At 40.2% G+C, this 27,588-nt stretch overlaps 1 protein-coding gene across 1 annotated transcript in view; it reads left to right on the top strand.

The window, feature by feature from the left end:
- Nucleotides 1-27,588, top strand: part of KCNH8 (potassium voltage-gated channel subfamily H member 8) — a 335,452-nt gene that overhangs the window by 233,703 nt on the left and 74,161 nt on the right. The window contains exons 9-12 of the mRNA XM_066585790.1: nt 1,534-1,733; nt 3,770-4,019; nt 8,645-8,859; nt 24,112-24,150. Of these exons, the coding sequence (XP_066441887.1) occupies nt 1,534-1,733; nt 3,770-4,019; nt 8,645-8,859; nt 24,112-24,150 (704 nt within the window). The remainder of the gene's footprint in view (nt 1-1,533; nt 1,734-3,769; nt 4,020-8,644; nt 8,860-24,111; nt 24,151-27,588) is intronic.

Here is a 27,588-nt window from a genome sequence, read left to right as displayed (position 1 = left end):
TGGGCCCCCTATGGCTCCAGGGCCTGGTAGAGTCCTCTGCATCCCCTATAGCTACTCCCCTGCTGCAGCCATAGGCTGTTAAAAAGTAACTGAACTTTATTTTTTTCTAAAATGTACAGAATAGGCGATTATAAGCATTTTTATTATATGCTTTTTCAGTCTATTCTGTACATTAAAAAAAATAAGAATATTCAGCTAGCTGAAAATGATGAATCATATTCAGTTAGCTAGCTGCTTAGCTGAACAGGGAGCTCCAGCTGTGCCTGTGCCGTTATTTCCAGTACAGGTACAGCTGTTCCTTATAATAGTTTATTCATTAACCCTCCTTTATGTTTTACTGATTTTCAAGCATACAGTCCTTCTTCCCCAATGAACTCTATGCACTGTCAGTGTCTCAGTGCATGAGGTCACAACTCGATGACAGTGCCTGGGGTCCAATGAGGAACAGGCGCTCTGTGAAGGGGAAAACCCGTGTGCAGTACAGAACAGCTTCTCCTTACACAGCGCCAGGTGATGGAGGAATGCAGGCAGGAGACTAATAAAAATAGTGCAGGGGGACAGATCAGGGGGATATAGGACCAAGTACATACACAAAATAAGTCCACATAAATATTATATGGCTTTAAGAATGTAATAACATAAAAACATTTTTTGTTGAAAAAAATTAGCTATTATTGTGCAAAGGGAGTAAAACACACACAAAAAACTACTACTTACTCCCAAAACAGCAGTTATGAAATGGCAGGAATTGACAGGAAAAAGTTAGCTCACCGATTTTTTTTTCTTTTGTGTTAGTAAAAGGCAAACTTTATAGCAGAGCTCATTGTTTGTTGTCATGGATCTTGATGCATACCTTGATGGTTGCTAGTAGGGGGTAACAGGAAGAGGACCTGAGGCATAACCATTCACTGTTCCCAACTGTTTTTAACAGTACCACAGTAATTGAGAAACAGAAACAATGAAGTCCTAACAGATCTCAGAGGCAGGTTCACGAAGGGCCCTTTTACACAGGCGATAAATTGTTCAGACTCCCACACCCAGCAGGAATCTTAACGGTTATCATTCACTGTAAATGCATGCCCCCAGTGAACAATGAATGAAAAAACTGAAGGCAGATCAGTCCGTGTAAGGAGTCAGTTATGAATGACTGTCTGTGTATTGTGAATGGAGGCGGAAGGACTAGAACGATCCCCATTCTGCTTTGCCTCCATTCACTGAGCGATGATCATTCCTGTGAAATGCACAGGAACTATTATTACTGGGATGACCTGTGGGGCATCTGCCATGTAAACGGGCCCTAAGAATGTTAGAATCTGGTGAGTTTAAAGATTTTTAAAAACATCACAACAAAGCTTTCAGTGGAGTTTCCCTTTCCTTTCCCCACTTTACAGCAATGGTAAACTGCACTACAGTAATAAGTTTTGTCAATCAAACAGCAATATAATTCAGATTTGAGTAACCATCAGACTGTTTTGCATACTGTAATTATGCAACATACCATATTGTTTATTTTCTTTTTATACTCCTGTACAGCCTTGATGCATGCCTTGGTATTTGGTAATGTAACAGCTATAATCCAACGAATGTACTCCAGATGGTCCCTTTATCATACAAGAACCAAGGATCTGAAGGATTTTATACGGGTACATCACCTTCCACAACAGCTGAAGCAGAGAATGCTTGAATATTTCCAAACCAATTGGTCAGTCAATAACGGGATAGATTCTCATGAGGTACTTTCCATTTAATTTTATTAAAGATATTTCAACAATTCCACTTGGTGATATTGAAAATAGAAAGCTAATAAATTATTCTCTAATGTATACTGTAAGAAACAAAAACTTTAATTAGGAAAATTATTCATGAAGTAAACGTTAGTAATAAGAATGCAACATAAGGCTGAAAGAAGATGATGTCCATCCAGTTCAGTTTCCACCCCTCCCACCCCCTCACCCCGTTGTTGATCCACAGGAAGGCAAAAAATGCAATGAGGCAGAAGCCAATTAAGCCCATTTGGAGGAAAAAAAATCCTTCCCAACTCCATAATGACAGTCAGAATAATCCCTGGATTGATGTTTTGAAAGTTCCTACCTCACTCCAAGACCCAGATTAACAACCCCACTGGTTATTTAGTGCAAGTGCTGCAGCCTCTTCATTGTTTACATCTAAGCATGATCCTGTCAGTGCAGAAGGGCCAGACATCGTGATTGGGGAAAGGAGCAGAAGTGCCACAGCTAGCTTCACTTCTATTGAAAACTACAGGAGCTGAAGTGACCATACCACTCACACCAGGATTGTTATCTATGGGAGTGAAGCTGGCTGTGGCACTTCAACTCCTTTCCTTAATGACGGCATCTAGCCCAGATGCACTCATAGCGGACCGGGCAATCAGGTGATTGTTTGGAATTTCAAGCAATTGGTTTCTGGTGATTAAGTATTGATGACCTATCCAAAGGATAGGTCATCAACGGTTTTTGCCTGGAAAACCCCTTTAAGTAACATCCAGTCCCCCTGCGGTTCTGCCAAACCAAATTTAATTCACAAAAAAACCAGGGAGGGTCCGGGTTTGGCAGTACACCTAGCATTGCTGAAAGGTTTCAGAACTTAAATGTTAAAAATGACAAGAAATTCTAGAAATTCACACAACTGCCTTATACGAGTGAATGTATATAAACATATGACCATATTTTATAGTATAAAAATAAAGGTAGGTTATACAAAATTATTAACACTTTATTTATGATGATAAGGACTCTGCGGTACTATCATCAGCATTCATGTGACAAGAAGCAGTCTAGGATGAATCTTGGGCCACTACTCATGCCCAGGCGCCATCCTATTCTCTTCTTATGTTTAATAAGATGACCAGACCAGCAGCTACTGTGTATGCTCTTCAAATACACACTCCTCATAACCTGGCCAAACTCAACAGAAAACATCTGTGAAAGTCCCTCTAAAGGCCCATTTACACTGAGCAATGATTGCTCAAAGATTGCTCAGACAACAGTTTGACTGACAGCTTTGAGCGATCATAAACTATAAAGTAGCTACTTAGCAACTTAATAGCAATTGAGTGTGCAAATGAAGCCTTTAGCTGAAAGCAGTTTATAGCCCTAGCGCTCTTATCTGCATTCAGATCCTTTGTTCTCCAGCGGAAAACAATGCTATCAGCACTCCCCGTGGAGAACTCCTGATAAGGCTGAATGACGATTTTTAGGTTGGCCTGAATTTACAATCAGTTAGCAGTGCACGAAAAGTACATAATGCATGCGCGTTTAGACACAACGATGATGGCTCAAATGATCGCTTTTTAGCTATTTTCAAGCAATCATCATTCATGTAAATGGGTCTTAATGCGGCAGAGCCACCGCAGTGCTCGCGACCAATAGAAACTGGATCTATGCACAAAAAAAAAGACTTGGGCTTATAAGCTCTTAAACTAGGAGCAACTTAAAAATAAGGGACATACTGAACTATGGCTAATAGGCGAATACCCCTTCAAGTCAGACTTGTGTCAAGTAGCATTCTTTCTGTACACAGTAGGTATACAATATAGTAAGCTTGAATTTCACAGTGTCTCCCAATTTCAAGTTTCATTTCCATAGTGCTTGTACAACTTTGCATTTGTTCCCAAGTTAAAAACTGCTTATCTGAGATTTGTTACAAGGCTAAATGGTTGGAAGCTTCTATCACAAGGTTGGAAGCTTCTATCATCGTAAACTTTAAAAAATATTAACAGCGGTATTAATTCCTTGTCTACGTCTGACAGCTCCTGAAAGAATTTCCAGATGAGCTACGTTCAGATATAACCATGCACTTGAATAAGGAGATTCTACAACTATCCCCTTTCGAGAGCGCTAGCCGCGGTTGCCTCAGGTCTTTGTCTCTGCACATCAAAACTTCCTTCTGTGCTCCTGGAGAGTACTTACTTCGGCAGGGAGATGCGTTGCAGGCAATTTACTTGGTGTGCTCAGGTTCCATGGAAGTTTTAAAAGATGGCATGGTTTTGGCTATTCTAGGTATGTACTTTTTACTACTGTTACCAAAGTGTTTTTAATCATGTAAGGATGATAATGTATTATATCTCTTTAGTACTGTACATAAGAAAATCAATTTTAAACCGGTAAAAGGCATCAAAGTCAGATTTGTAGGAGATTCAAAAATACACTGAAGTAATATTTTATGAAAACAATGCTTCTTTTACAATATCATAAACTTAATACGGTTCTACTAACCAGATATCCAAACACTGAGGTCACCAAATCTCCTTCTGCTCCTTTCTTTTCTCTTCTTTATCTAATTTACAGCTGTTTACCGTAGAAGTAATACACAATACAGTTTTTTTTTTCTTGAAATAGCTGGTGCAGGTCTTGGGGGGTGTTCCTTTTATGCAATGGTTAGTACTATAGATGAGCGAGTATACTCGCTAAAGGCAATTGCTCGAGCGAGCATTGCCTTTAGCGAGTATCTCCCCGCTCGAGACAGAAGGTTCGGGTGCCGGCAGCGGGCAGGGAGCTGCGGGGGAGAGCGGGGCGCAATGGAGGGGAGATCTCTCTCTCCCTCTCTCCCCCGGCTCCCTTCTGCTGACAGCCGCTACTCACCGCTCCCCCGCGCCGGCACCCGAACCTTCCGTCTCGAGCGGGGGAGATACTCGCTAAAGGCAATGCTCGCTCGAGCAATTGCCTTTAGCGAGTATACTTGCTCATCTCTAGTTAGTATATATCAAGAATTGATAGAAGAGGGACAACCACTGAACAGTTGACAGAGCGAAGGACATTCAAGGCTTATTGATGCATGGGAAGGTTCAACCATGTGGTCCAGTCCCACAGAAAAGTTACTGCATCCCAAATTTCTTAAAAAGTTAATGCTGGCTATGATAAAATGGTGCCAGACAACAAAGTATATTGCAGCTTTCAGTGGATGGGGCTGTGTATCTACAGACCGCTCAAATAATCCATGCTGAGTCTTGTTCACTATCAAAAGTGTCTATAATGTGCACATAAGTAACATAGTATGTAAGGCCGAATGAAGACAATGCCCATCTAGTTCAGCCTATTAATCCTCCCATGTTGTTGATCCAGAGGAAGGAAAAAACCCCAAGGGGCAGGAGCCAATTAGCCCTTTTGGGGGAAAATTCCTTACCGATTCCCTAATGGCAATCAGACTAATCCCTGGATCAACCTCTAATAGTTCCTACCTGCCTGTATACAAGGATTAACAATTAACCTATCAGCAATAGACCATGGAGAAATGGAAGAAGGTGGCCCAATCTGACGAATCATGCTTTCTTTAATACTACACGGACAGCAGGGTGTATGTGCATCACTTATTTGGGGAAGACAACACCAGGATGTACTATGAGAAGAAGGTAAGTCGACTCAGGCAGCATGATACTTTGAGACATGTTTCTGCTAGGAAACCTTAAATCCTAGTGTGTTGGATGCTTCTTTTACATATACCTTCTACCTAAACATTGTTGCAGACCAAGTATACCACTTTATGGCAATGGCATACCCTAAGAGCAGTGGCCCTTTTCAGGAGTGTGATGCACCCTGCAAAAAAACGCTCAGGAGTAGTTTGAGGACAATGACAGATATTTGAAGGTGCTAACTTGGTGTTCAAATTCCCCTGACCATAGACAAATCAGCCTCTCTGAGATATGCTGGAAAAAAGTCTGATCCATGGAGACCATATCTCATAACTTAAAGAGGTGTTCTGGGTACAAAATGGAAATTCTAAAAATGCTAAAATCTAGGAGCTACAGCTAAGTAGCAGCAGCCAGTACCTTTTTTCCGCCGCTCTGGACCCTCTTCTTCTTCCCATGCAGCCGCTGATCTGCACTGTGTTTACATGCATTACTTCTGCACTAGACACTGCAACAGACCGTTACCTACAACTCTCAGGATGCATAGAGCTTGTTTACTGGCAAGCGCTGTAGCTCCACCCACAGCTCACAGGTCCTAAAACTTACTTGCCGCAACCTCCCTCTTACCCAGTGCCAAAGAAAGCCAGACAGACAGGAACTTCTAGCACTGTGAACTGCACATGAGCAATATAGCACAGTAAGTCTGTTAACTGTCCTCCCATCATGCACTGCTCACAGGATATTGGAGGCTATGGACAGCAGAGGAAGTAGCAATGGGGACAAGATGTCAGAGGAAGTGGACCTAATTTTTCAGGCAGAGGGTCACATGACATAGATAGAAATTGATGAAAGTAGTTAGAATAGGTAAAGTGAACCTATTACAAAATGATTTATTGTGAAGATGTACATTGGATTTTAAAATGTTAGTCTGTGCCCGGAATACCTCTGATCTGCTGCCAACATCCTGGTACGAGATACCACAGGAAATCTTCAGAGGTCTTGTGAAGTTCATGCCTCAAATGATCAGAGCAGAGAGATCAAAGTTTTTGCAAGCAAATTTACCTCTTATGTAATTTATATATTTTCTAAAGAAACTCTTAAAAAAGTTAGATTTACTTTGTTTGTTTGAAATATATTTCAAATGACAATATACTATTAGCTCAAAAGTAAAATGTTTTTATTACTTAAGAGCTGCGGTTCTAATCAAGATGAATCACGTTCTATCCAGCATTTAAAAGCACCCCCGTCACTGTAGTATCTAAGATGACTAGTTCTTCAGCTACAGACAAGGTATGATAGCATAATGCTGCATAATTTTGTGATGACTGTGTGTTCTTCACTTGACAGCTGCTCATTAGCTCTTCAGCTAAGGAAGTGCAGTTATTTTTAAATGAGTTGTAATCAGTACAATATGGGATGCCTCAATAGCGAAAGCTAGAATTAACATGAGTTAGATGAGTTAGAAAACCGTAAATAACTTATATATGATTTTATATTTTTTAAGTCATTATTAATAATCTTGCATGTACCGTAAATACTCAAAAAAGTACATTGCTAATATTGAAATGGCTTTAACTGCTTCAAATAGCTGCACAGTATCATTAACAAATAATATTTAAATGGGTATTCCAATGAAAACCCTTATGGCATGTCTTGCAATATTTATAAATGCATGATAAATGGGGTCCAACCTCTGGGACCACCCAACTACAAGAAAAGCAGAGGATCACTGAGCCATGTTTGGCAATACAAAATACTTAACTGAGAGTATAACTCCCATCTCTTTTGTTCTGTTGACTCATCTTTAAAGGGATTGGCTAATGAAAGACATTGGATGATATATTATTAGGATATGTCACTTACTATATGTCCAATCCACAGAGGTCAGGTTGCTGTGACCTCTGCTGAAGAGACAATGGTGTTAAAAAATGGTGTGCCAATTAATCTTCCTGGTTTGGCTTTTTGTGTGCAGCATCTATGGGTGGTCATTATAGTCAATGGTCATCCATGTGGTTGCACTTGATTCTCGAGATTCAAAAGTTTCATATTGGTAAGATCTTGTCGATTAGAAATTGATGGTAAACCCTAGTGATATGCATCAAATTGTTCATGAGAATACTCCTTTAATCATTCTGCCATGGAAGGAGAGAGCATAGGTATACCCTTTGTGGATAGAAGTACTGCACATACTGAAGATAAGTGACAAATATTTTATGGATAACACGTGCAAATCACGAATCCCAGTTTAATTGCATTGTCCAATAATTTATTTGCCATTTGTCTTCTATCCACGGAGGGCATTCCTATCTTCTCTCATTCTCATCCAGTCCTTCCAGTGAGGCTGCATCCAACACCTATCAAGCCTTTCGTATATTGTGCCTGTTACACCCATTCCAGTTGGGATGATCCAGGTGAACATAATTTCAACTTCCTGTCCTCCCACCTATCTAGGTGTGCTTGTTTTCTTTATTCTTGAAGCTGCCATTAGTAGATCAGCTTATTCAGAAGTATTATTGAATCTGACCTGATACAGATAACCTGGAAAAAAAAATAGGAAAGGTGAAATTAAATTTTTACAATTGTCCTTAAATATGGATTACCGCATGCTGTTACAAATATTGCAAATCCCAAAAGACCTAACTACTCAATAAGACACTGAAACCATCCACACCTTCCATCTATACTTGCCTTTTTTGATATTATAAAGATTAGTGATAAGCAAACTTTTGAAAAGTTTGGTTAGACTGGTCCGCTGAACTTTTGCATAAAGTACGGTTCGATCCAGATTAGTTTGAACTAAATCGAAAGTTCACCAAAACCCCTAAAACTGGTATATAACATTGTCTAAGAGCTGTGCTATACAGGACTTTTATGGCTCTTCGATACGGTTATAAGTAATATTGAGGACTAGTGTTGAGCAAACCGAACCAGTAGAACCCTGTTTTGGGTAAAACTTTGCTAAAAGCTTAGTTCGGGTTTAAGGTGAACTGATTTTTTTTTAGCAAAGTTCAACCTAAAACAGGGTTCTACTGGTTCTATTCACTCAACACAAATAAAGATGGAGAATAAATTTGGGTCTAGACAAGGTGAATCTAGTAGGCACTTGCTTAAAATATGATTGTTTCTGTATACCTAACAACAGTACCTATCACATTTATGATATCTGCAAAGTGATGTAAGGTATTGTATTAGTATTGGCCCTTACAGAAGCATCTGTTATACAAAATTATAGATGATGGTTGTATAGTATTTTGTTAACATTGTCTCTGTTCTTAACAGGTAAAGGTGATTTAATTGGAGCAAATCTACCAATTAAAGATCAAGTCATTAAAACCAATGCAGATGTGAAAGCACTGACCTACTGCGATCTTCAGTGTATTATCCTCAAAGGCCTTTATGAAGTTTTGGACTTTTACCCAGAATATGCACATAAATTTGTAGAAGACATACAGCAAGATCTCACATATAATCTTAGAGAAGGTCATGAAAGTGATGTAAGTTCAATCACCATGAAAGTGATATTGATAAATGAAATCCTGTAAAAGTGTTATGTTCTGTATCATAGTATACTCTTCACCAATTATAGTTTGCTTTACAGTAGTTTCAACTCAAACATAATTGGGTTCTTCTCTAAGTCTGTGATGGATAAAATGCAATAGTATTTCCTCAGATGTATAAGATAGCTATGTACAGTGATTAGGAACTTAATATGGGTATATTAAATTAGGCTTCTGAATAAAATCTATAGGTAATGTATCATTCTAGAATTTCCTTGAAGAAGCTATCTAGGAAATAATTTTTTAAAGGCCAGTAATGAGCTGAAGGCACTTATTGTATCAATGTCATATGTGTAGAGAAGGGATGAGGTCCAATGTGCAGATAAAAAATTGCCTTTATTTCAACTTGATTAAAAAAAAACTGTGAATAGAAACAATGATAGAAACAATGATAGAAACAATGACAGCGTTTCTTCTTACATGTTCCAGGATACACAGAGCCCTGAGTCATGGATCACAACTTAGGCGTCTGTGTAGTCTGAAACGTGTAAGAAGACACACTGTCATTGTTTTTCTTGCACTAATTTTGATCAAATTGAAAAAAAGTCAATTTTATGTGGACCTCTTTCCTTCTCTTCATGCCTCTTCCACCGAACAAGTCCATGCATCTTTGATGGGGTATATACAATTTTTAATTGCGTAAATATTGAGAATGCATGGATTATAAAGAGATGGTTGGCACTACATGTTATCCTGACTCTGATTACTTCTGCTGCATAGAAAGTTCCTCCTTCTTTACAAAACTCTAGTACAGTACAGGGAAATTACATGTAACATGGACCAGTTGGACTACGTTATCGTATGTACAATAGTCTTGAATCATGGCTGAAAAAGAAATGGTTGTATCGACTTGCCAGTGATGCCCTACTCACTGACTCATTGCTGTTTGCATATACACTACCGTTCAAAAGTTTGGGGTCACCCAAACAATTTTGTGTTTTCCATGAAAAGTCACACTTATTCACCACCACGCGTTGTGAAATGAATCGAAAATAGAGTCAAGACATTGACAAGGTTAGAAATAATGATTTGTATTTGAAATAACATTGTTTTTACATCAAACTTTGCTTTCGTCAAAGAATCCTCCTTTTGCAGCAATTACAGCATTGCACACCTTTGACATTCTAGCTGTTAATTTGTTGAGGTAAGCTTGTGAAATTGCACCCCACGCTTCTAGAAGCATCTCCCACAAGTTGGATTGGTTGGATGGGCACTTCTGGCGTACCATACGGTCAAGCTGCTCCCACAACAGCTCAATGGGGTTCAGATCTGGTGACTGCGCTGGCCACTCCATTACCGATAGAATACCAGCTGCCTGCTTCTGCTGTAAATAGTTCTTGCACAATTTGGAGGTGTGTTTAGGGTCATTGTCCTGTTGTAGGATGAAATTGGTTCCAATCAAGCGCTGTCCACTGGGTATGGCATGGCGTTGCAAAATGGAGTGATAGCCTTCCTTATTCAGAATCCCTTTTACCCTGTACAAATCTCCCACCTTACCAGCACCAAAGCAACCCCAGACCATCACATTACCTCCACCATGCTTAACAGATGGCGTCAGGCATTCTTCCAGCATCTTTTCATTTGTTCTGCGTCTCACAAACGTTCTTCTTTGTGATCCAAACACCTCAAACTTGGATTCATCCGTCCACAACACTTTTTTCCAGTCTTCCTCTGTCCAATGTCTGTGTTCTTTTGCCCATCTTAATCTTTTTCTTTTATTGGCCAGTCTCAGATATGGCTTTTTCTTTGCCACTCTGCCCTGAAGCCCAAAATCCCGCAGCCGCCTCTTCACTGTAGATGTTGACACTGGTGTTTTGCGGGTACTATTTAATGAAGATGCCAGTTGGGTACCTGTGAGGCGTCTGTTTCTCAAACTAGAGACTCTAATGTGCTTATCTTCTTGCTTAGTTGTGCAACGCGGCCTCCCACTTCTTTTTCTACTCTGGTTAGAGCCTGTTTGTGCTGTCCTCTGAAGGGAGTAGTACACACCGTTGTAGGAAATCTTCAATTTCTTAGCAATTTCTCGCATGGAATAGCCTTCATTTCTAAGAACAAGAATAGACTGTCGAGTTTCAGATGAAAGTTCTCTTTTTCTGGCCATTTTGAGCGTTTAATTGACCCCACAAATGTGATGCTCCAGAAACTCAATCTGCTCACAGGAAGGTCAGTTTTGTAGCTTCTGTAACGAGCTAGACTGTTTTCAGATGTGTGAACATGATTGCACAAGGGTTTTCTAATCATCAATTAGCCTTCTGAGCCAATGAGCAAACACATTGTACCATTAGAACACTGGAGTGATAGTTGCTGGAAATGGGCCTCTATTCACCTTTGTAGATTTTGCACAAAAAAAACAGGCATTTGCAGCTAGAATAGTCATTTACCACATTAGCAATGTATAGAGTGCATTTGTTTAAAGTTAGGACTAGTTTAAAGTTATCTTCATTGAAAAGTACAGTGCTTTTCCTTCAAAAATAAGGACATTTCAATGTGACCCCAAACTTTTGAACGGTAGTGTATTTGTATGACTTGTATATTTTAATTCTAACCATAAATACTGTACGTTGTGCGCATAAGAAATAATCTTTAATGAAATTGCAAGCAAGAAAAAAAAAGAGGTGTTCAACCGCTACTCCATAGTGTGACTGGTATATTTTGCTTTGGATGTCAAAGAAGTTGTCCCACCATAACACCTTATCACCTATCTACAGAATGGGTGACAAGTGTTTGATTGCTGGGGATCCTACTACTGAGTCCCCCACCAATTACAAGAATGGGGTCCCTAAGTTATGTGGCAGTCATCCATGCACATCATTGCTGTATTTATCTCTATGGCACAAAGCTTGTCTGTATCCAACAATGCAGTAGGAACAAGAGGAGGCACAGCATGCTTGAGTGACCACAACCCTTTAAATGTATGAGATGTATGTTACTTTCAGCTGAGAGTATAGTAGGTAATGACACTGTTTAAAGGGTTGCCCAGTTAAGAACTATTGATCGTCTATCCTCTGGCAAGGTTATCAGTAATAGCTCAGTGGGAGTCCATCACCAGGGACCCCCACCAGTCAACTGTTCTCCCAGCCAGAGTGCTTGTGCACTACGTTGATTTATGCAGGAAGCAGATAGCTCAATTTCCACTGTAGTGGCCAAGTTTGGTATTACAGGCATTCAAATGAGTGGGAACTTTGTTGCAATACCAAGCCTGGCCACTGCAGAAATCAGCTCAGCATAGCAGCCCAGAAACAAGTGACCTGCTGGAATCCCATGTGCCGGAATCCCGCCAATCTGTAAAAATCAGCTCAGTGCACTTGCCTAGAAATAAGTGATCTGCTGGTAGACCACCACCGATCTACTATTAAAGACTTATCCCGAGGATAGGCCATTAATAGTTAACAATTGGACAACCTCTTTAATGTAAGAAACTAATTGTTTAAAATTGATTCACTTTTCAGCTATATCTAAACTATATGTGTGGTGGGAAAGAGTAAATGAGAAAATAGGAATTTTGCAGATTGGACCATCATCGGAAATTACATCAGAGACAATTAAACTTTTGAAAGGACTATTTAAAACTTTCCTTCCAAAATAAGCTAACACATAATAGGCAGGCTAGGAAGAAAGAGTCAAAAATAGCATCATTACTGTCCATGGGCTGTGTCTGGTATTGTGATTCAACCTTATTCCTTTGAATGGGGGGGAGAAGAATTAGAATCAGAATTTATAATGTCATTAGAATATTCTGTTTGCTGATTGCTGCTGTGTAAATGTCTGTGTTACACTGTTTACTGGTGATATGCCAAAAAATATATTTGAATATTAATAACATAATGATTCATGTTCATAAGAATATATGTTTTACAAATTACCATGTTATTTTTAGCCACTATGACGTGAATGCTGCATCCAATTTGTATTAATCATAAAACATATTTTACAATATAATCATCACCAGTTGCCATTGTATTGCATTTTGCTTAGTAGCATAGGACTCTGCATTGTAATTATTGTTGCTCATCTTGGTCTGCCAGGTGATAAAATAGTTCCGATTTTTACAGTATTGAATCATGTTATTCTGAACCGATTTTTGGCAAAAATGGCGGGAAACTGTCATTTTCCATAATGCTTACTGCAGAGGTCAGAGGGCAGCTAATCAGCTGCTAGGTCCCTTGCTGATGTCACCAAATGTAACATAGTCACATAGCATTTTAGGCTGAAGAAAAACTTGTGTCCATCCAGTTCAGCCTGTAACCCCCGTCCCTAGAATGTTGATCCAGAGGGACCCAAAAAACTCCAATAAGGTAGAAGCCAGTTTCCTAATTTTAAGGAAAAAAATACCTTCCCTACTCCAAGTGTTGCAATAACTCCCTGGATCAACAACTTATCTGAATAAATCATAGACTATAAGATTGACTATAATATGTAGTATTGTTACACTCAAAAAAGGCATCCCCCCTCTTGAACTCTTTTAGTGAGTTTGTCATCACCACGTCCTCAGGCAGAAAATTCCATAGTCTCACTGCTCTTAAAGTAAAGGACCCCCTTCAATTTTTGTGTAGAAACCTTCTTTCCTTTAGATGTAGAGGGTGACCCTTGTTACAATCACAGTCCTGGGTATAGATAGATTGTGGAAGAGATCTTTATATTGACCCTTGATATATTTAGACATAGTCATAAGGTCACCCGTCAGTTGTCTTTTTCTAAACTAAATAAGCCCAATTTTGATAACCTCTATGAGTATTATAGTTAACCCATTTATTAATTTAGTTGCCTGCCTTTTAACCTGCAAATATGTCCTTCTTGAGTACCGGTGTCCAAAACTGAACACAATATTCCATGTGTGGTCTAACCAGTGATTTGTAAAGAGGAAGAACAATGTTCTTGTAATGTGCCCCTAGACCTCGTTTGATGCACCCTATGAGCCTGTTTTCTTTGGCAGGAGCTGACTGACACTAATTGCTCCAATATTTATAGTTAACTAAAATCCCCAAGTACTTCTCTATGTTGGTTTTATGCAGTGTTTTCCCATTTAGTGTGCAATGGTGACAGATTTTTTCTTGCCAATGTGCATAACTAAATCTCATTTGCTATTTTTCTGCCCAAACCCTCAACTAATCTTAATCCATTTGCAGTTGTATACTGTCCTTTCTTTTGTTAATTACTTTACATAGTTTTGTATAATCTGCAAATATTGATATTTTACCATGAAATCCTTCTACCGGGTCATTAATAGATATATTAAAAAGAATAGGGTCCAATAGTGACCCCTACTGTCCAAGATGCAGTGACTCTTCCCAGTTCAGTTTAGAACTTACCTCCTCATAGAAGCTGATCAGACTGGTTTAACCAGAGAGACCCTTCATAAACCCATGCTGATATGGAGTAATACAGCTATTTTCCTTGAGACACTCGAGTATAGTATTTCTTAAAAACCCCTCAACATTTTACCCACAATAGAAGTAATACTTAGCAGCTTTTAGTTTCCAGGTTAAGTTTTTGACCACTTTTTGAATATTAGCACCACATTTGCTTTGCACCAATTCAGTGGCACAGACCACAATCACTATAGTGTCCTTAAATATGAAAAACAATGATTATTCTATCACATTACTTAATGCCTTAAGAACCCAAGGGTGTATGCCATCGGGACCTGGTGGTTAACCTAGTTTAATCTGTTTCAAGTGGCTCTGCACTTCCTCCTGGGTTAGATTGGTGACATTTAATGGAGAGTTTACTTTATAACTCTGCATTTCACCTGAAATTTATTTTCCCGAGTGAATACATTGGCAAAAGAACCTATTTAATAGATTTGCTTTCTCTTCATCACCTTCTACAATCCCCCCCCCCTTTTTTTAAAGGACCAGTGCTTTTAGTATTACTCTTTTTACTATTTACTGTCTATATAATTGAACCAAATGTGTTCTCCATCTTGCATATGGGCAGCAGTTTCATTGTACACCTGCATCACATGACCTAGCCTTTTATAACATAGGCACAGTGTAACCAGCTGCCATTTTCCAGTTGAGCACAGGACAGAGAAGCTGAATCACATTTCTATGCCTATATATTATGTGATCTGTTGTTAACAGGGACAGATATTCTACAGATGATATATTGCTGTTTGTGAAAGCTTCTATACTGGAGTTATATTGGAGGGAACACAGTAAGATGTTGGATCATGTTTATATGCCTATACAACAAATGGTCTGTTAGTAGGGATATATATTCCACAAGGATATATTGCTGATGAGTGTGAAAGCTTGTAAGCAGATTTCTATTGGAGGAAGCAGAGAAAGTTGTTACACTATATTTATATGCATATATGAAACATGGTCTATTCATTAGGAAAGGGTATATTTTTGTTGGTGTAAATGTATATAGCAGCTAAGCAGACAGACAAAATACGCTTTGACATGGGGAGTATTGCAGTTTTCTATTTGTGGCTTCAAACTTCATTCAAAGTCGCCAGTCGGACCACTACGAATTATTTGCCATACGCAGCTAGCAGTTGTGTTTGGAGAATTCAGTTACATCAAACAAGGTCAGCTCATAAAGATACAAGTTATAATCTGTGGCCTTCGGTTCTCTCATATCGTGCCTCCCAAGGATTGAGACTTATTAAGTTGGCCGTGTTTTGTTTGTTGATATAAAACAACAAAAAAAAAATCAAACACTGAAAAAGCAATTATACACAGCCTGGGCATTTTTGAAACCGCACATGATGACATCTCTGCAGTAAGCATTTAAAACGCTGCAAAAATGTAAACAACCTCAACACAACGTGTATAAACAGTCACATGAGATCCTACCACCCACTGCCATGCAAAATCCACCTGGACAATAGAGCAATGAGTCAACCTCATCCTGGTCCCTCTTCTTCTACCTCTTCCTCCATCTCCTTCCCTGTTCATGCTATAGCATCTGAGCACAGAGAGGTAGTTTTGTGCAGGGGTAGTAGCATGCCTTCTTCAGGTCTCCCCTCATACAATTAAAGGGGTTGTCCCGCGCCGAAACGGGTTTTTTTTCTTTTTCAACAGCCCCCCCGTTCGGCGCGAGACAACCCCGATGCAGGGGTTAAACAAGAACACCGGACAGCGCTTACCTGATTCCCCGCGCTCCGGTGACTTCTTACTTACCGGTTGAAGATGGCCGCCGGGATCTTCTCCCTCGGTGGACCGCAGCTCTTCTGTGCGGTCCATTGCCGATTCCAGCCTCCTGATTGGCTGGAATCGGCACGTGACGGGGCGGAGCTACACGGAGTCGCTCTCCGGCACGAGCGGCCCCATTGAGAAAAGAAGAAGACCCGGACTGCGCAAGCGCGTCTAATTTGGAGCTTAGACGCTGAAAATTAGACGGCTCCATGGAAACGAGGACGCTAGCAACGGAACAGGTAAGTGAAAAACTTCTTATAACTTCTGTATGGCTCATAATTAATGCACAATGTACATTACAAAGTGCATTAATATGGCCATACAGAAGTGTATAACCCCACTTGCTTTCGCGGAACAACCCCTTTAATGATCGTTAGCCAGCCTCCGAGCCAGAATTGGGACAGGGAGAGCAGAAGTTGAACTGCCACCATCACGACTACCTTCAAAGACTGTGACATCTACTCCGTAGTGTGTCCCAGGTTATCAGCCAGCCTTTTATCCTCCAGCTATGGGAATGTAAAAAGAGAATACCAGCCAAACAAAGTGTAAATGTAAGCATTGCACAGCTGCCTGCAATGGAAATGCTGCCTTTCAGGCTAGTGGACACAGATGCCTTTGGCAATTTGATGCTCCATGCTAGCCCACAGTACCAGATGCTCAACTGATATTTCTTTGCCCTTTGTCATCCTTTCCCTGCCCCACCATGTGAGTGATAACATGTCACTTCGTTGAAGAACGCTGTCATTGGCAGAGTGCACCTAATCAAGTATGTGTGGTCTAGCAATGATGGCCATGGATGATACATATTCTTAACAGCACACTGGGTCATGAAGCCAAAAGTGGTGGTCCACGTTCTATGGTATCCTCAAGAGTTGTGGGACATTCATCCTTGTCTGTCCCCTCCTTACTCCCCCCTTCTCCTTCCCCATTCTCTTCCTTCACCTCTTCATACTACTATTATGTCTGTGCAGGCTGTGGGAATAAAGATCTACACAAACACAACTTAAATAAGTGCTGGAGGGAAAGAAGAGGGAAGTACATATATGACCAGACACCAACATCAAACAAGCAGAAACCTGACGTGCATACAAGCACCCACACGGAAAACAGGCACAACAGACCCAACAATACACCAGACGGCCTCATATTCAACAATGTACTAAATAGCTAGACAAATAGAAATATCTAAAACTAAGTCCTAGGAACTAGTTTGCATTTTGCCCAACAAATGTAAGCTCACAAGACAGCATCAAGGGTCCTCATTGTTTTGTAAGTCCCTACACTAACAAGACAACTACAACAAAGGAAAGAGGGACCCTGCCTATAAGCAGGGTGATCATTCCGATGGTGACAGCCCCATGTTGGAACCTAGAGGCCAACTGTCTCGCCCTAGACTGTATTAAGTAGGAGCACCATGCAAGGGAAATACAACAAACACCTACACTGAATATTTTCACACTCAGTGTAGTCAACACCTACAGACATACACAGAACACAACCCTATTCACAACTATCTCACACACGTACCTTGTCTGGCCCATGTGAGGAACTTGTTAATGCAGTGCTTACTAAACAATTACCCAGATTTACATCTAGTGCTGGAAAAGGGCAGAAAACTGTTCTCACACTTTGGGGAGTTCATACCCAGTCACCTCTCATCTGACGGAGATGCAACAATAGTTTGAGCTACCACCCAACAGTCTCATCTCTGACATGCCTACATGGTAGAATTCCACATTGCATATGTTGCAGAGGCTAAGCTAGCATTAAAGGGTTATCAAGGAGTACCAGATTGTGTATGCCATTAGCAGACACTGTATGGAGGTTGGTCACTTGAGATCTGTGGAGTGGCTGCAGATCAAAGACGTGTGTGCCATTTTAGCCTGCTTTGAGAAAGCCCGAAAATGGTCAGTCATGATGATGTACTGATCAGTATAACCATCCTTGCTGTCTTCCTGCTGGATCAGATGCTACAGGGCCTCAGGAACAATAATGTGTTGTTGTCATAGGAGGAAGGGCTACCAATTTCCCTACTGTCTGGCTAGTCTGCCATTACTCAACACTGCAGGGAGTGCAGCTTTGGTAAGAAAGGGGGGCATCTTCTCTACACATTTCTCCACCCATGGGAAAAGTATAGAGTAGGAAGAGGAGGGGAATAATATAGTACCAAAGGCAGGTAAGGGGGCTACGCAATGTTACTTACACCCATCACTAACCACAGCTATTCTACCTGGATGTCAGGACCAGCTACAGAACAGTCTTAGGCCTGACCATGAGGAACATAGGCCATTATTACCCATAGCCACTTTGAGGCATATGAGTGCTTTCATGTTGCAGTTCTTGCAGAAGGACTGATGTGTAGCCCACATCAAAACATGAGGTCTTTAACAGGTCGCTACTTTCCTTGATGCCTACTACAAGGCTAAAATGACAAATCTCATTCCAGCTGTGGAGAGGAACCTCAAATTGCTGGACTATCACGATAGACTGTTAAGTAGCTAGCGCACACCATTTCCACATGGCTATGTGGATGCATCCACAATGTATTGCAGCTTTGTAGCTCATGGTAAATGAGCAGAAAGTTGCCAAAGCAGCACTTCCACAGGGAAAGTCTAACAGACGTATGGCATAGCTTTTTCAGCCCATCGCAGCCTGCAACAAAAGCAAAGGGTAGGAATGACAATCACAGACAACATGTATCCATGATGGTCCAAGAGTATGTCAGCTCTTGCATGGATGTACTCAGACATGGCATTGGCCCCTTTGACTTCTCGGTGTCTAAACCGGATGAGTGGCCAGAGCTTGCAAAAACATGTATAAAATTACATAAACAGGTCAGTGCAAACACAATGCCCACACATATGTGTTTCAGTGACAGAAATGCCCCTTGATGCAGTGAACAGGATTCGTCATCAATAGTTAGTCACCAGGACCTGCCACTAGGAATCCCCGGGGATTAGCTGATTGACAGCTCACCGTCAGTGCAGTGGGGCCAGACATCTTCATTGGGGTCGGAGGCAGAAACATCATAGAGGGCTTCACTCCCATTAAAATCTATGGTAGCTGAAGACTCCTTTTACTGTTCCGGCACTTCCCCTTCTGACATTGGGGTCAGACGTGAAAGTGTAATAGGAGGCTTCTAAGGAAGTTCAGCCCTCTATGACTCTTCTGCCTCCAATCCCAATGATGATGTCCAGCCCAGCTGCAATGACAGTGGGCCAAAACCTCATCTGATCCCTGGGATGAGTGTAGTGTACTGTAATTGGCTGCAGTGTTGCAGTCACCAACTGTGGCTTGTAAACAGAGCCAGCATGGAGACTGGGATCTGTGTGTGTCTGGAGCAGTGAGTGTAAATTTTTCTGTTATTTTCCAGGATTGCCTGCTGTTCAAAAAATATAGTGTAACTCAAAAAACCCTTTAAATAGAAACAAATTCCAACAATACTGTAAAGTAGTTGTCTTCGATCTATGTCTTTCCAGCTGTTGCAATTATAGTTTTGCAAAAGATGAAGAGCTACGAGTTGGAAACCACCGCTCTAACACAAGGCAAACACAATTCTAAGTAATTTTAGGACAATATAGTAATAAAGCAAAAACACAAGCGTTTGCAGTCAATAGCGCAGTGACCATATAGGTTTAAGGTAAAAGTGCATGTCACAAAAGGGCTAAAAAATGTATTGCACAGCGTCTTTCAATGCCTGCCTTTATAAAGCGTGTAAACAAAAAGAAATATGAGAATACGAGACCTCTCAAATAATCTAGCTAAAGTGGTTGAGTGAGCAGAGACCCTATTGAACCTATTGAATACTTCTTTCCTACAGTACTGCTAGAATACAATAAAAAGCCAGGTGGAATGCTCAGTAAATGCAAGATAAATGTACCATTAAATGTCACCTGCCTGACTCATGAAGTAAAGATCCAGTTTAACAAAATAGGTACACATATTGATTTCATAGGTTCAAATGTTCTGCCATGTTGTACATTAAGTACTGTAGTACTTACTGCTTCTAATATTTAAAGGAACATGTCATCTTAAAATAATCACTCCATCTTCTTCTGAGTCAAGCAGTCACATGGCTGTCTAAGGCCTCAGTCAGACGGGCGTTGTTATGTGCGCATGTTACTTGTATTTACGATCCGCATCTATTAAGTACCAATGCTTTTCAATCGCACCAGTCATATGCCCGATATTTACCTGCGCACAAAAATGCACAGCGGTAAATATAGGGCAGTGGATTTTAAAACACAAGTAACTGCAGCATCCGTCTTTTTTGAATGTGAAATCACTGGATGCTGTCACATCCAGGAGTTTCACCTTGCGCTCAATGGGGCCGTGACAGCACCCATTGAGAACATTCAGTGAAGATCGCGATTCTCTGGCCCAGCTGTGACAACTGTGGCTCAGGAGCACGATGTTCTTCCACTGAATTCAATGGAGCCGGCGGTACAGCACATAAACACACTCGTCTGAATCCATGCTGTAACATTTTTTAAAAATTGCACAATTAACGTGTTTTCTCTCCCTGCTCTCCAAAAAATATTAATAAAAGTTTTACAATACATTATATACACAAAAATTGCACCAATAAAAACTACAGTTCGCTATGCAAAACACAAACCCCATATGGTCATATAGTCAGAAGAATAAAAAAAAAGTTATGGCTTTTGAAAAGTGGAGAGGATGTCCTCAAGGGGTTAATAGTTTAACCAGTATAAAAATCATGGCTTAACTGGATTTAGGGCCTCTTCCGCACGGGCGATTTTCTCGAATTGCGAGACTGCGAGAAATCGCATGTTTGTAGAACCCATGCTTTCCTATGGGTTCTTCCATACATGCAATGTTTTCTAGTGTGCGAGATAGGGAGGTTACAAAATTAACAAAACTAAAGAAGATTTAGCAAAACTAAAGAAGATACAAAGGTGGGCAACTAAATTACTTCAGGGTATGGTTAAATTTAAATATAAGAGAAACAGTAAAGGCACAGTCAGACAAGCTTTTTTTAACGCATGAATGGGTGCGTTTAAAAAGCGGCTCTATTAGGACCAATGCTTTGCAATGTAAGCAGTCACGTGTCTGTTTTTTACAAGCGCGAAAAATTCACACCTGAAAAACATAGGACAGCGTCTTTCGCTTCGCACGAAAACGCAGTTTTCATGCGATGCGATGCAACTTCAATAGTAGCAAACCCTACTGTCAAAGCCCTTGAATAAGCCCTAGATGCAGGAAAAAAAATAATACATTGCCTAAAAGCGGTGTCCAGCTCCAGTGCATATTCTCCCCGGGTCCCTGGCACTCTTCTTCTTCATTTTCTTCTGGCCGGGGATTGTAAAATCCCCACCTCCTGGAAGCACTACCTCTGATTGGCTGTGCACTGTGACCAATCCCAGCCATTCAGTGCCGGGAACACATGGAAAACACACACAGGAGTCGGTCAGCGCTTCTAGCTGATGTATTATTTTATTTATTTTTTTCCTGCAGTTAGGGCTTATTTTGGGATACGGCTTATGTTTCAAGCCCCCAAACACCCTCTCCCCCCTGAAAATCCCTGCGAGAATTGCCTTCATCCTATTGTCCCCAATGTGGCGGCAGCTGCGCCGGCCGCATTAAACGCAATAGGATAGCATTGTGCTCCTCTACCACTGCTGTCACAGTCTCATAGTCTGGTAGAGTTGGAAGGGACCTCCAGGGTCATCTAGTCCAACCCCCTGCTCAGTGCAGGATTCACTAAATCATCCCAGACAGATATTTGTCCAGCTTTTGTTTGAACACTTCCATTGAAGGAGAACTCACCACTTCCCATGGTGACCTGTTCCAGTCATTGATCACCCTCACTGTCAGAAAGTTTTTTCTAATATCTAATTTGTGTCTCCTCCCTTTCAGTTTCATCCCATTGCTTCTAGTCTTTCCTTAGCTATTAAGTCTCCTGTCAGCCTTCTTTTTTGCAACCTAAACATTCCCAGATCCTTTTATCGTTCTTCATTGGTCATGATTTGCAGACCGCTCACCATCTGGGTAACTCTTCTCTGAACTTGCTCCAGTTTGTCTATGTCTGTTTTAAGTGGGGTGCCCAGAACTGGACACAAATTCCAGATGAGGTCTGACTAAGGCCTTAGTCGAACGGGCGTTTTTTCCCGCGATTTGCGGATCTCATGACGGATGCGCATCCACAAATCGTGTGACTGGGGCCAAAAACTCGCCCGAAAATACTGCTCCTAGCCGCGTTTCAATAGAAACGGGCCGAAGCTGTCCAGCGCATTGAATTCAATGGAGCCGGCAATACTGCCGGCTCCATTGAAAGCAATGGGCTGCCGGCGATCGCGGGATGAATTTTCGGGAAGGGCTTAAATATATAAGCCCTTCCCTGCAATTCATCCAGAAATGTGTAAAAAGAAAAAATATATATATATATACTCACCCCCGGTCCCAGCAGACGGAGTTCAGCCGCGGCCGGCGGCAGTTCTCTGAACTGCTCTCTGTAGTATTCAGCAGCTGGGGATTTAAAATCCCCGCCTGCTGAATGAGCTGCCTCTGATTGGTCCCTGCGCTGAGCCAATCAGAGGCAGCTCTCACTCACACCCATTCATGAATGGGTGTGTGAGTGAGAGCTGCCCCTGATTGGTCCCTGCACTGAGCCAATCAGAGGCAGCACTCACTCACCCATTCATGAGTGCCGCCGGCCCCATTGAGCGCATATAGAGAAGAGAACAGGAATCGCAGATCACAGATAGGTGCAATCTGCGATTTATGTTCTATAATTTATCGGACGAGCGCATAAAAAGTGCTCATGTGTCCAATACCATTGCAAAGCAATGGTTTTATAAAATCTCCGGACGCATGCGCATGCGCAAATCGCGCGGAAAAACGCCCGTCTGACTAAGGCCTAAGGAAGAGTAGAGGGGAATAATTACCTTACATTATCTAGACTCTATGCTTCTCTTAACACATCCCAGAATTGCGTTTGCCTTTTTGGCTGCTGCATCACATTGTTGACTGATGTTCAGTCTATGATCTATTGGTATACCCAAGTCTTTTTTCACATGTGCTGCTGCTTAGCCCAATTCCTCCCATTCTGTATGTGCTTTCTTCACTTTTCTTGCCCAGATGTAGTACTTTGAATTTCTCCTTGTTAAATACCATTCTGTTAATCACTGTTAATTTCTAAAAATAGGCCTAGAACACTGAACAGTGTTCAGTGATGAGGGGACTCCCTGCAAGGATGAAGGAATCCCCTGCCACAGCTGTCACAGCAGTGGGAGAGGAGCGCGATCTTCTCCCTGTTTTCAATGAGGCCGGCGCTGCTGCCACTAGCCCCATTGACAACAAGGTGAAACCCCTGGATGTGACAGCATCCAGGGGTTTCACATCTAAAAAAGGATAGCAATGCTCTCCCATTGCTCTCAATGGGGCTGTACTATTTATGTGCGAATTTTAGCTTCGTTTACACGTTTTTTTCACATGTGTCCGGCATTTTTTTTTTTACACGCCTATACATGCATGAAAAAATTGCTCATCTGACTGAGCCCTAAAACTGTGTTCATTTTGTGTGGAAAAAGTGATTGCTTAGGGATTGCCTAATTACTATACAGTATATCAATCCTCACTACAGAGATCCAGAAGACTGTAATCATAACTAGGCATTCATTCATTGCAAATATATATGATTTTAGTGTAATTATTGTCATAGTTTTCTAATACAGAAAAAAACCCTGTTTCGATAGAAAACTGCTGCAGAACAGAATATGAAACCTTCAGGCCCATCGAGTTTGTTTTTCCTTCCTCAGGACCAAGGAATCAGTTCCTGACACATTAGTTGGGAAACACTGTTGTTGATCAACACTTCATGATAATATCATTTTCTCCAACCTTACTACAGTGTTTAACTGACTAATTATATGGTCAGACAGGCTTACAAAACACAAATACACACTTGCATATAGGAGAGTTGACTCTGACATCTTTTTCTTTTATTTTCTAATGGCATTGAGCATTTACTGACATTTGTTTCTTTTTATCAATTAAGTAATATTTTTATTTTTTATTTTAGAGAATGTCAAGACTCTCATGCAAATCAACTCTATCACAGGTACAGTACATATTAACCATTGTTTTATGTTATTACATAATACATAGATTAGCATTCAACTTTTACAGAAAACTCAAGTAAAGTGTATCTATCTTTTTAGTTTCTTAAATCCGAATAGTTGCAAAATTCTGTGTTGATGAAAAGGCAGGGACCCTTTATTACCCCAAATTCTCTGCTTCCCTTTGCACATATGTTCAGCTAATCTAATTGCCTGCAGCTACCACTAGTGGGAGCTAACTGAAAATGGATTTATAGTATATAGTTACACTATATGGTCAGCTTCTATCATCGCCTACTGTATGCTTCCCTCTTTCCTTGTAGATTGTAAGCTCTTGCAGGCAGGATCCCTTTTTCCCTCTGTATCAGTTTGTAACTCATTTAGTTTGTGCTTCTTGCTCCTGTTCTTTATATGTAATGCACTTAAAACCCTTTTTTTAGATGTACAGAGCCCTGAAATTGATGGCACTTTAAAATAAATAATAATCATTTTTACAAATAAAATCATTAATACTAAATAAATGAATTAATAAGTAATCTGTCTTCAGTAAACTCACAAGCTCCCCCTACTGGAGGCTGCAGACAGCTAGCATTATACCATTAGAATGGGCTGTCCATTAAAGCCGTGACCTTTCTAAATGCGAGCCTGCTGGCAATCAGCTTATGACTGTGGTTCCAGCACCTGAAATGATCACTTTTGTATTTATATACATTGTTTATACAGCAGAAATGGAGTATTGCATGGCACCCATTCAAATAAGTGTAATACATGGTTGAACAGTTCACCAGTGCTGAAGCCTGTCTTTCCATATAGTGGAAGAGTACCCTGTAGGACATCCATATGCTCTAATAAAGTAATGTAAAAAGGTTGCCTTACAATACATTTCACTTTTTGGCTATATGCAGGGAAGTAGTGGATTTGCACCTTTGTATCAAAATACCAGAAATCCAACACTATAAAAGATATAATGAAATGAATTAACACAGAATTTTGCACCAATTTAGATTTAATAAAATGAAATTATATCTACACTTTCGAAGAGTCAATAGGCTTACATGTAGTCTTATGAAAAAAGGTAGTAAACACATCATTGGAGAAAGAAACAGATCCAAGAGAGAGAGAAATCGGAGATATTTATTTTTAAGGCTCTATAAGTTACAGGGCAAATCAAGTGATAAATGCAACAATACAAGGCAACAAATTGGAATCACCTTCCTTCCTATGGGTACAGTTGGTGCAATGTGCTGAATATTTATCGACTTTTATGTGTCTTCTTGTCTTCTAATATCTGAAACGCATTCATGATGATTTTATATATATATATATATATATATATATATATATATATACTGAATTATTAATTTACGGTAAATGTTACTTTTGTGAAAAATAATCAGTAACTTCACTTTGCTTCATCTGTAGATATTAGATTATCATATGGTACCATCTTATTATCCGAATACTGTATCGTCAACTGGATTCAAAAAAGAAAAAAATATATATATTTTTTATTTTGAGCTATTCATTTTCAATTAGTATTGTGCAATGTAATGCTATACAGATAAACCAGTGCATGGGATTTAATCTAGGTTCTGGCATTAATGGTGACATCAGGTAATATATAATCAGTATACCAAGAAAGTATATAATATTACGTAATATTCTTGAAGACTTTTGAAAGACTTTTTTACTTCTCAGTCACAGTTTCACTTATGATCTGAGGCACACGGTCTTGTCCCTGCAGATAAGTTTGTTGTCCTAGGGTATTACGCAGGTCACAGACATCGGCAGTTTATTATTGGTGAAGTAGGGATGCCGAAGAGACAAAGTGTCACAAAGCCTTGACCATTATTGATTACACCAATGATTTAACTTTGAGAACTTAGAAATGTGTAGTTCCTATTAAGGAAGACTTAACGCCAAATGCCTTCTGGGGAATTGTGTTCACAGACTAATAACTAATACTCAGTCTGCCAGGTTGAATCGCCTTGAACTGTTTCTTAATTTACAGTATTTGTCTTTGGAGGATTCCCAGTACAAATAGTGTCATAGGCATAATACTGGGTATGATATTGTAATTGGCTTTATACTATATGGTTGTTGGTCGGCCCTAAAATAAAAAATATCTACAATGTAAGATACAAAAGTATTAATTTCATAGCTAACACTGGTGTAATTTTGGTTCTGTTGGGAGTTACACTTACTGGGTTAAAAGGAATACTACATGAAAGTTGGACACCGATAGAGTTGGTGTTGTAGCTTTTTACATCCATTCAGCAGTTATGATTATTTTTCTGGAAATGTTTTTTTAAGCCTTTATATTATTCTAAGCACATAACGCTATTTCTTTGTAGTGATTAATTAGCTGTCAAACATTATCTGCGGGTAAAAAAAATAAAACTGTTGCATATGCTCCTTTGTTCCCCGGTGGCTGCGATATCATTAAATAATTGCTTGATTTATGCTCAAAGCATCTCCAGATGAGGGATTCCCTATTTTACTACGCATGATGAAATTTTTATTATATTAGGTATCATTCAAGGTCTGAATTTTCATCATTCCCACTTACTTTATATTTGAGCATGAGTAGTTTTGAAAGGTCATACAACTTTTTAGTGTCTTAACCTGTTGCTTCTGGTGCTAAAATGATAATTCCAACCATTAGCATTGTATATACGGTAGCATTGATATTATTAACATTATTAGCTTTTCAGCAGTACATGGCCATGAGCATTCTGGTATTCCATGGTCTGTCATTTTAATTCTGGAATATTGCTAGAGTAGTAATCGGAATAGTCATTAGTGATTCCTTTTTTGTGTGTGCTAGTACACCCTATAGCCATTTATTTTAGGACTCAGAGGATATGCTTCTCAATTCTCTAGACATGTGACCTGGATTGTAGAAACAGAGGATCTTGCTGAGCTACGATATTTCCATAACTTCCATAGAAGTGATTGGGAGTTATAGAAATAGCATAGAACAGCCACCTTGGCTGTTTCCGTAATCCCGGCTACCTCTACTGTAGCAGCTGTGGCATCAGATGGTACGTGGGTCAAGGGATCCCAACATTAGAGATAGGTGGGATCTCACAGGTGGGAACTGCATCTATCTGACATTTATGGCAGTCTTATATGCTTGGGGCAGACAAGTTTGGTAGGGTTTATGATGGTAAAAGTAAAATATAAGTCTAAGGTTTGTGTATATGCTTAGTACAGTTGACTAACATTCGATTGATATGAAATAGGCTTTAGCAGGGACTTTTGAGCAAGACATGGTTAACTTTGGAGTGGGATGCGAATAAGGGTGTATTTTCATCATGTTTTTGTGTAGGCTTAGTTTGCATGCTGGGAAGGTACCTGATGAAGGCTCACAGTGTTCGTTGGGCTCTGTAGTTAGATGTAGGCAAAAAGAGTGCACTTTTGGCATCTGTTTAGCCGGG

The sequence above is a fragment of the Eleutherodactylus coqui genome, chromosome 12, assembly GCF_035609145.1.
Source record: "Eleutherodactylus coqui strain aEleCoq1 chromosome 12, aEleCoq1.hap1, whole genome shotgun sequence".
Classification (NCBI taxonomy): domain Eukaryota; kingdom Metazoa; phylum Chordata; class Amphibia; order Anura; family Eleutherodactylidae; genus Eleutherodactylus; species Eleutherodactylus coqui.
Note: the sequence above shows the minus strand (reverse complement) of the source record. Positions and strands in the feature narration are given on the sequence as shown.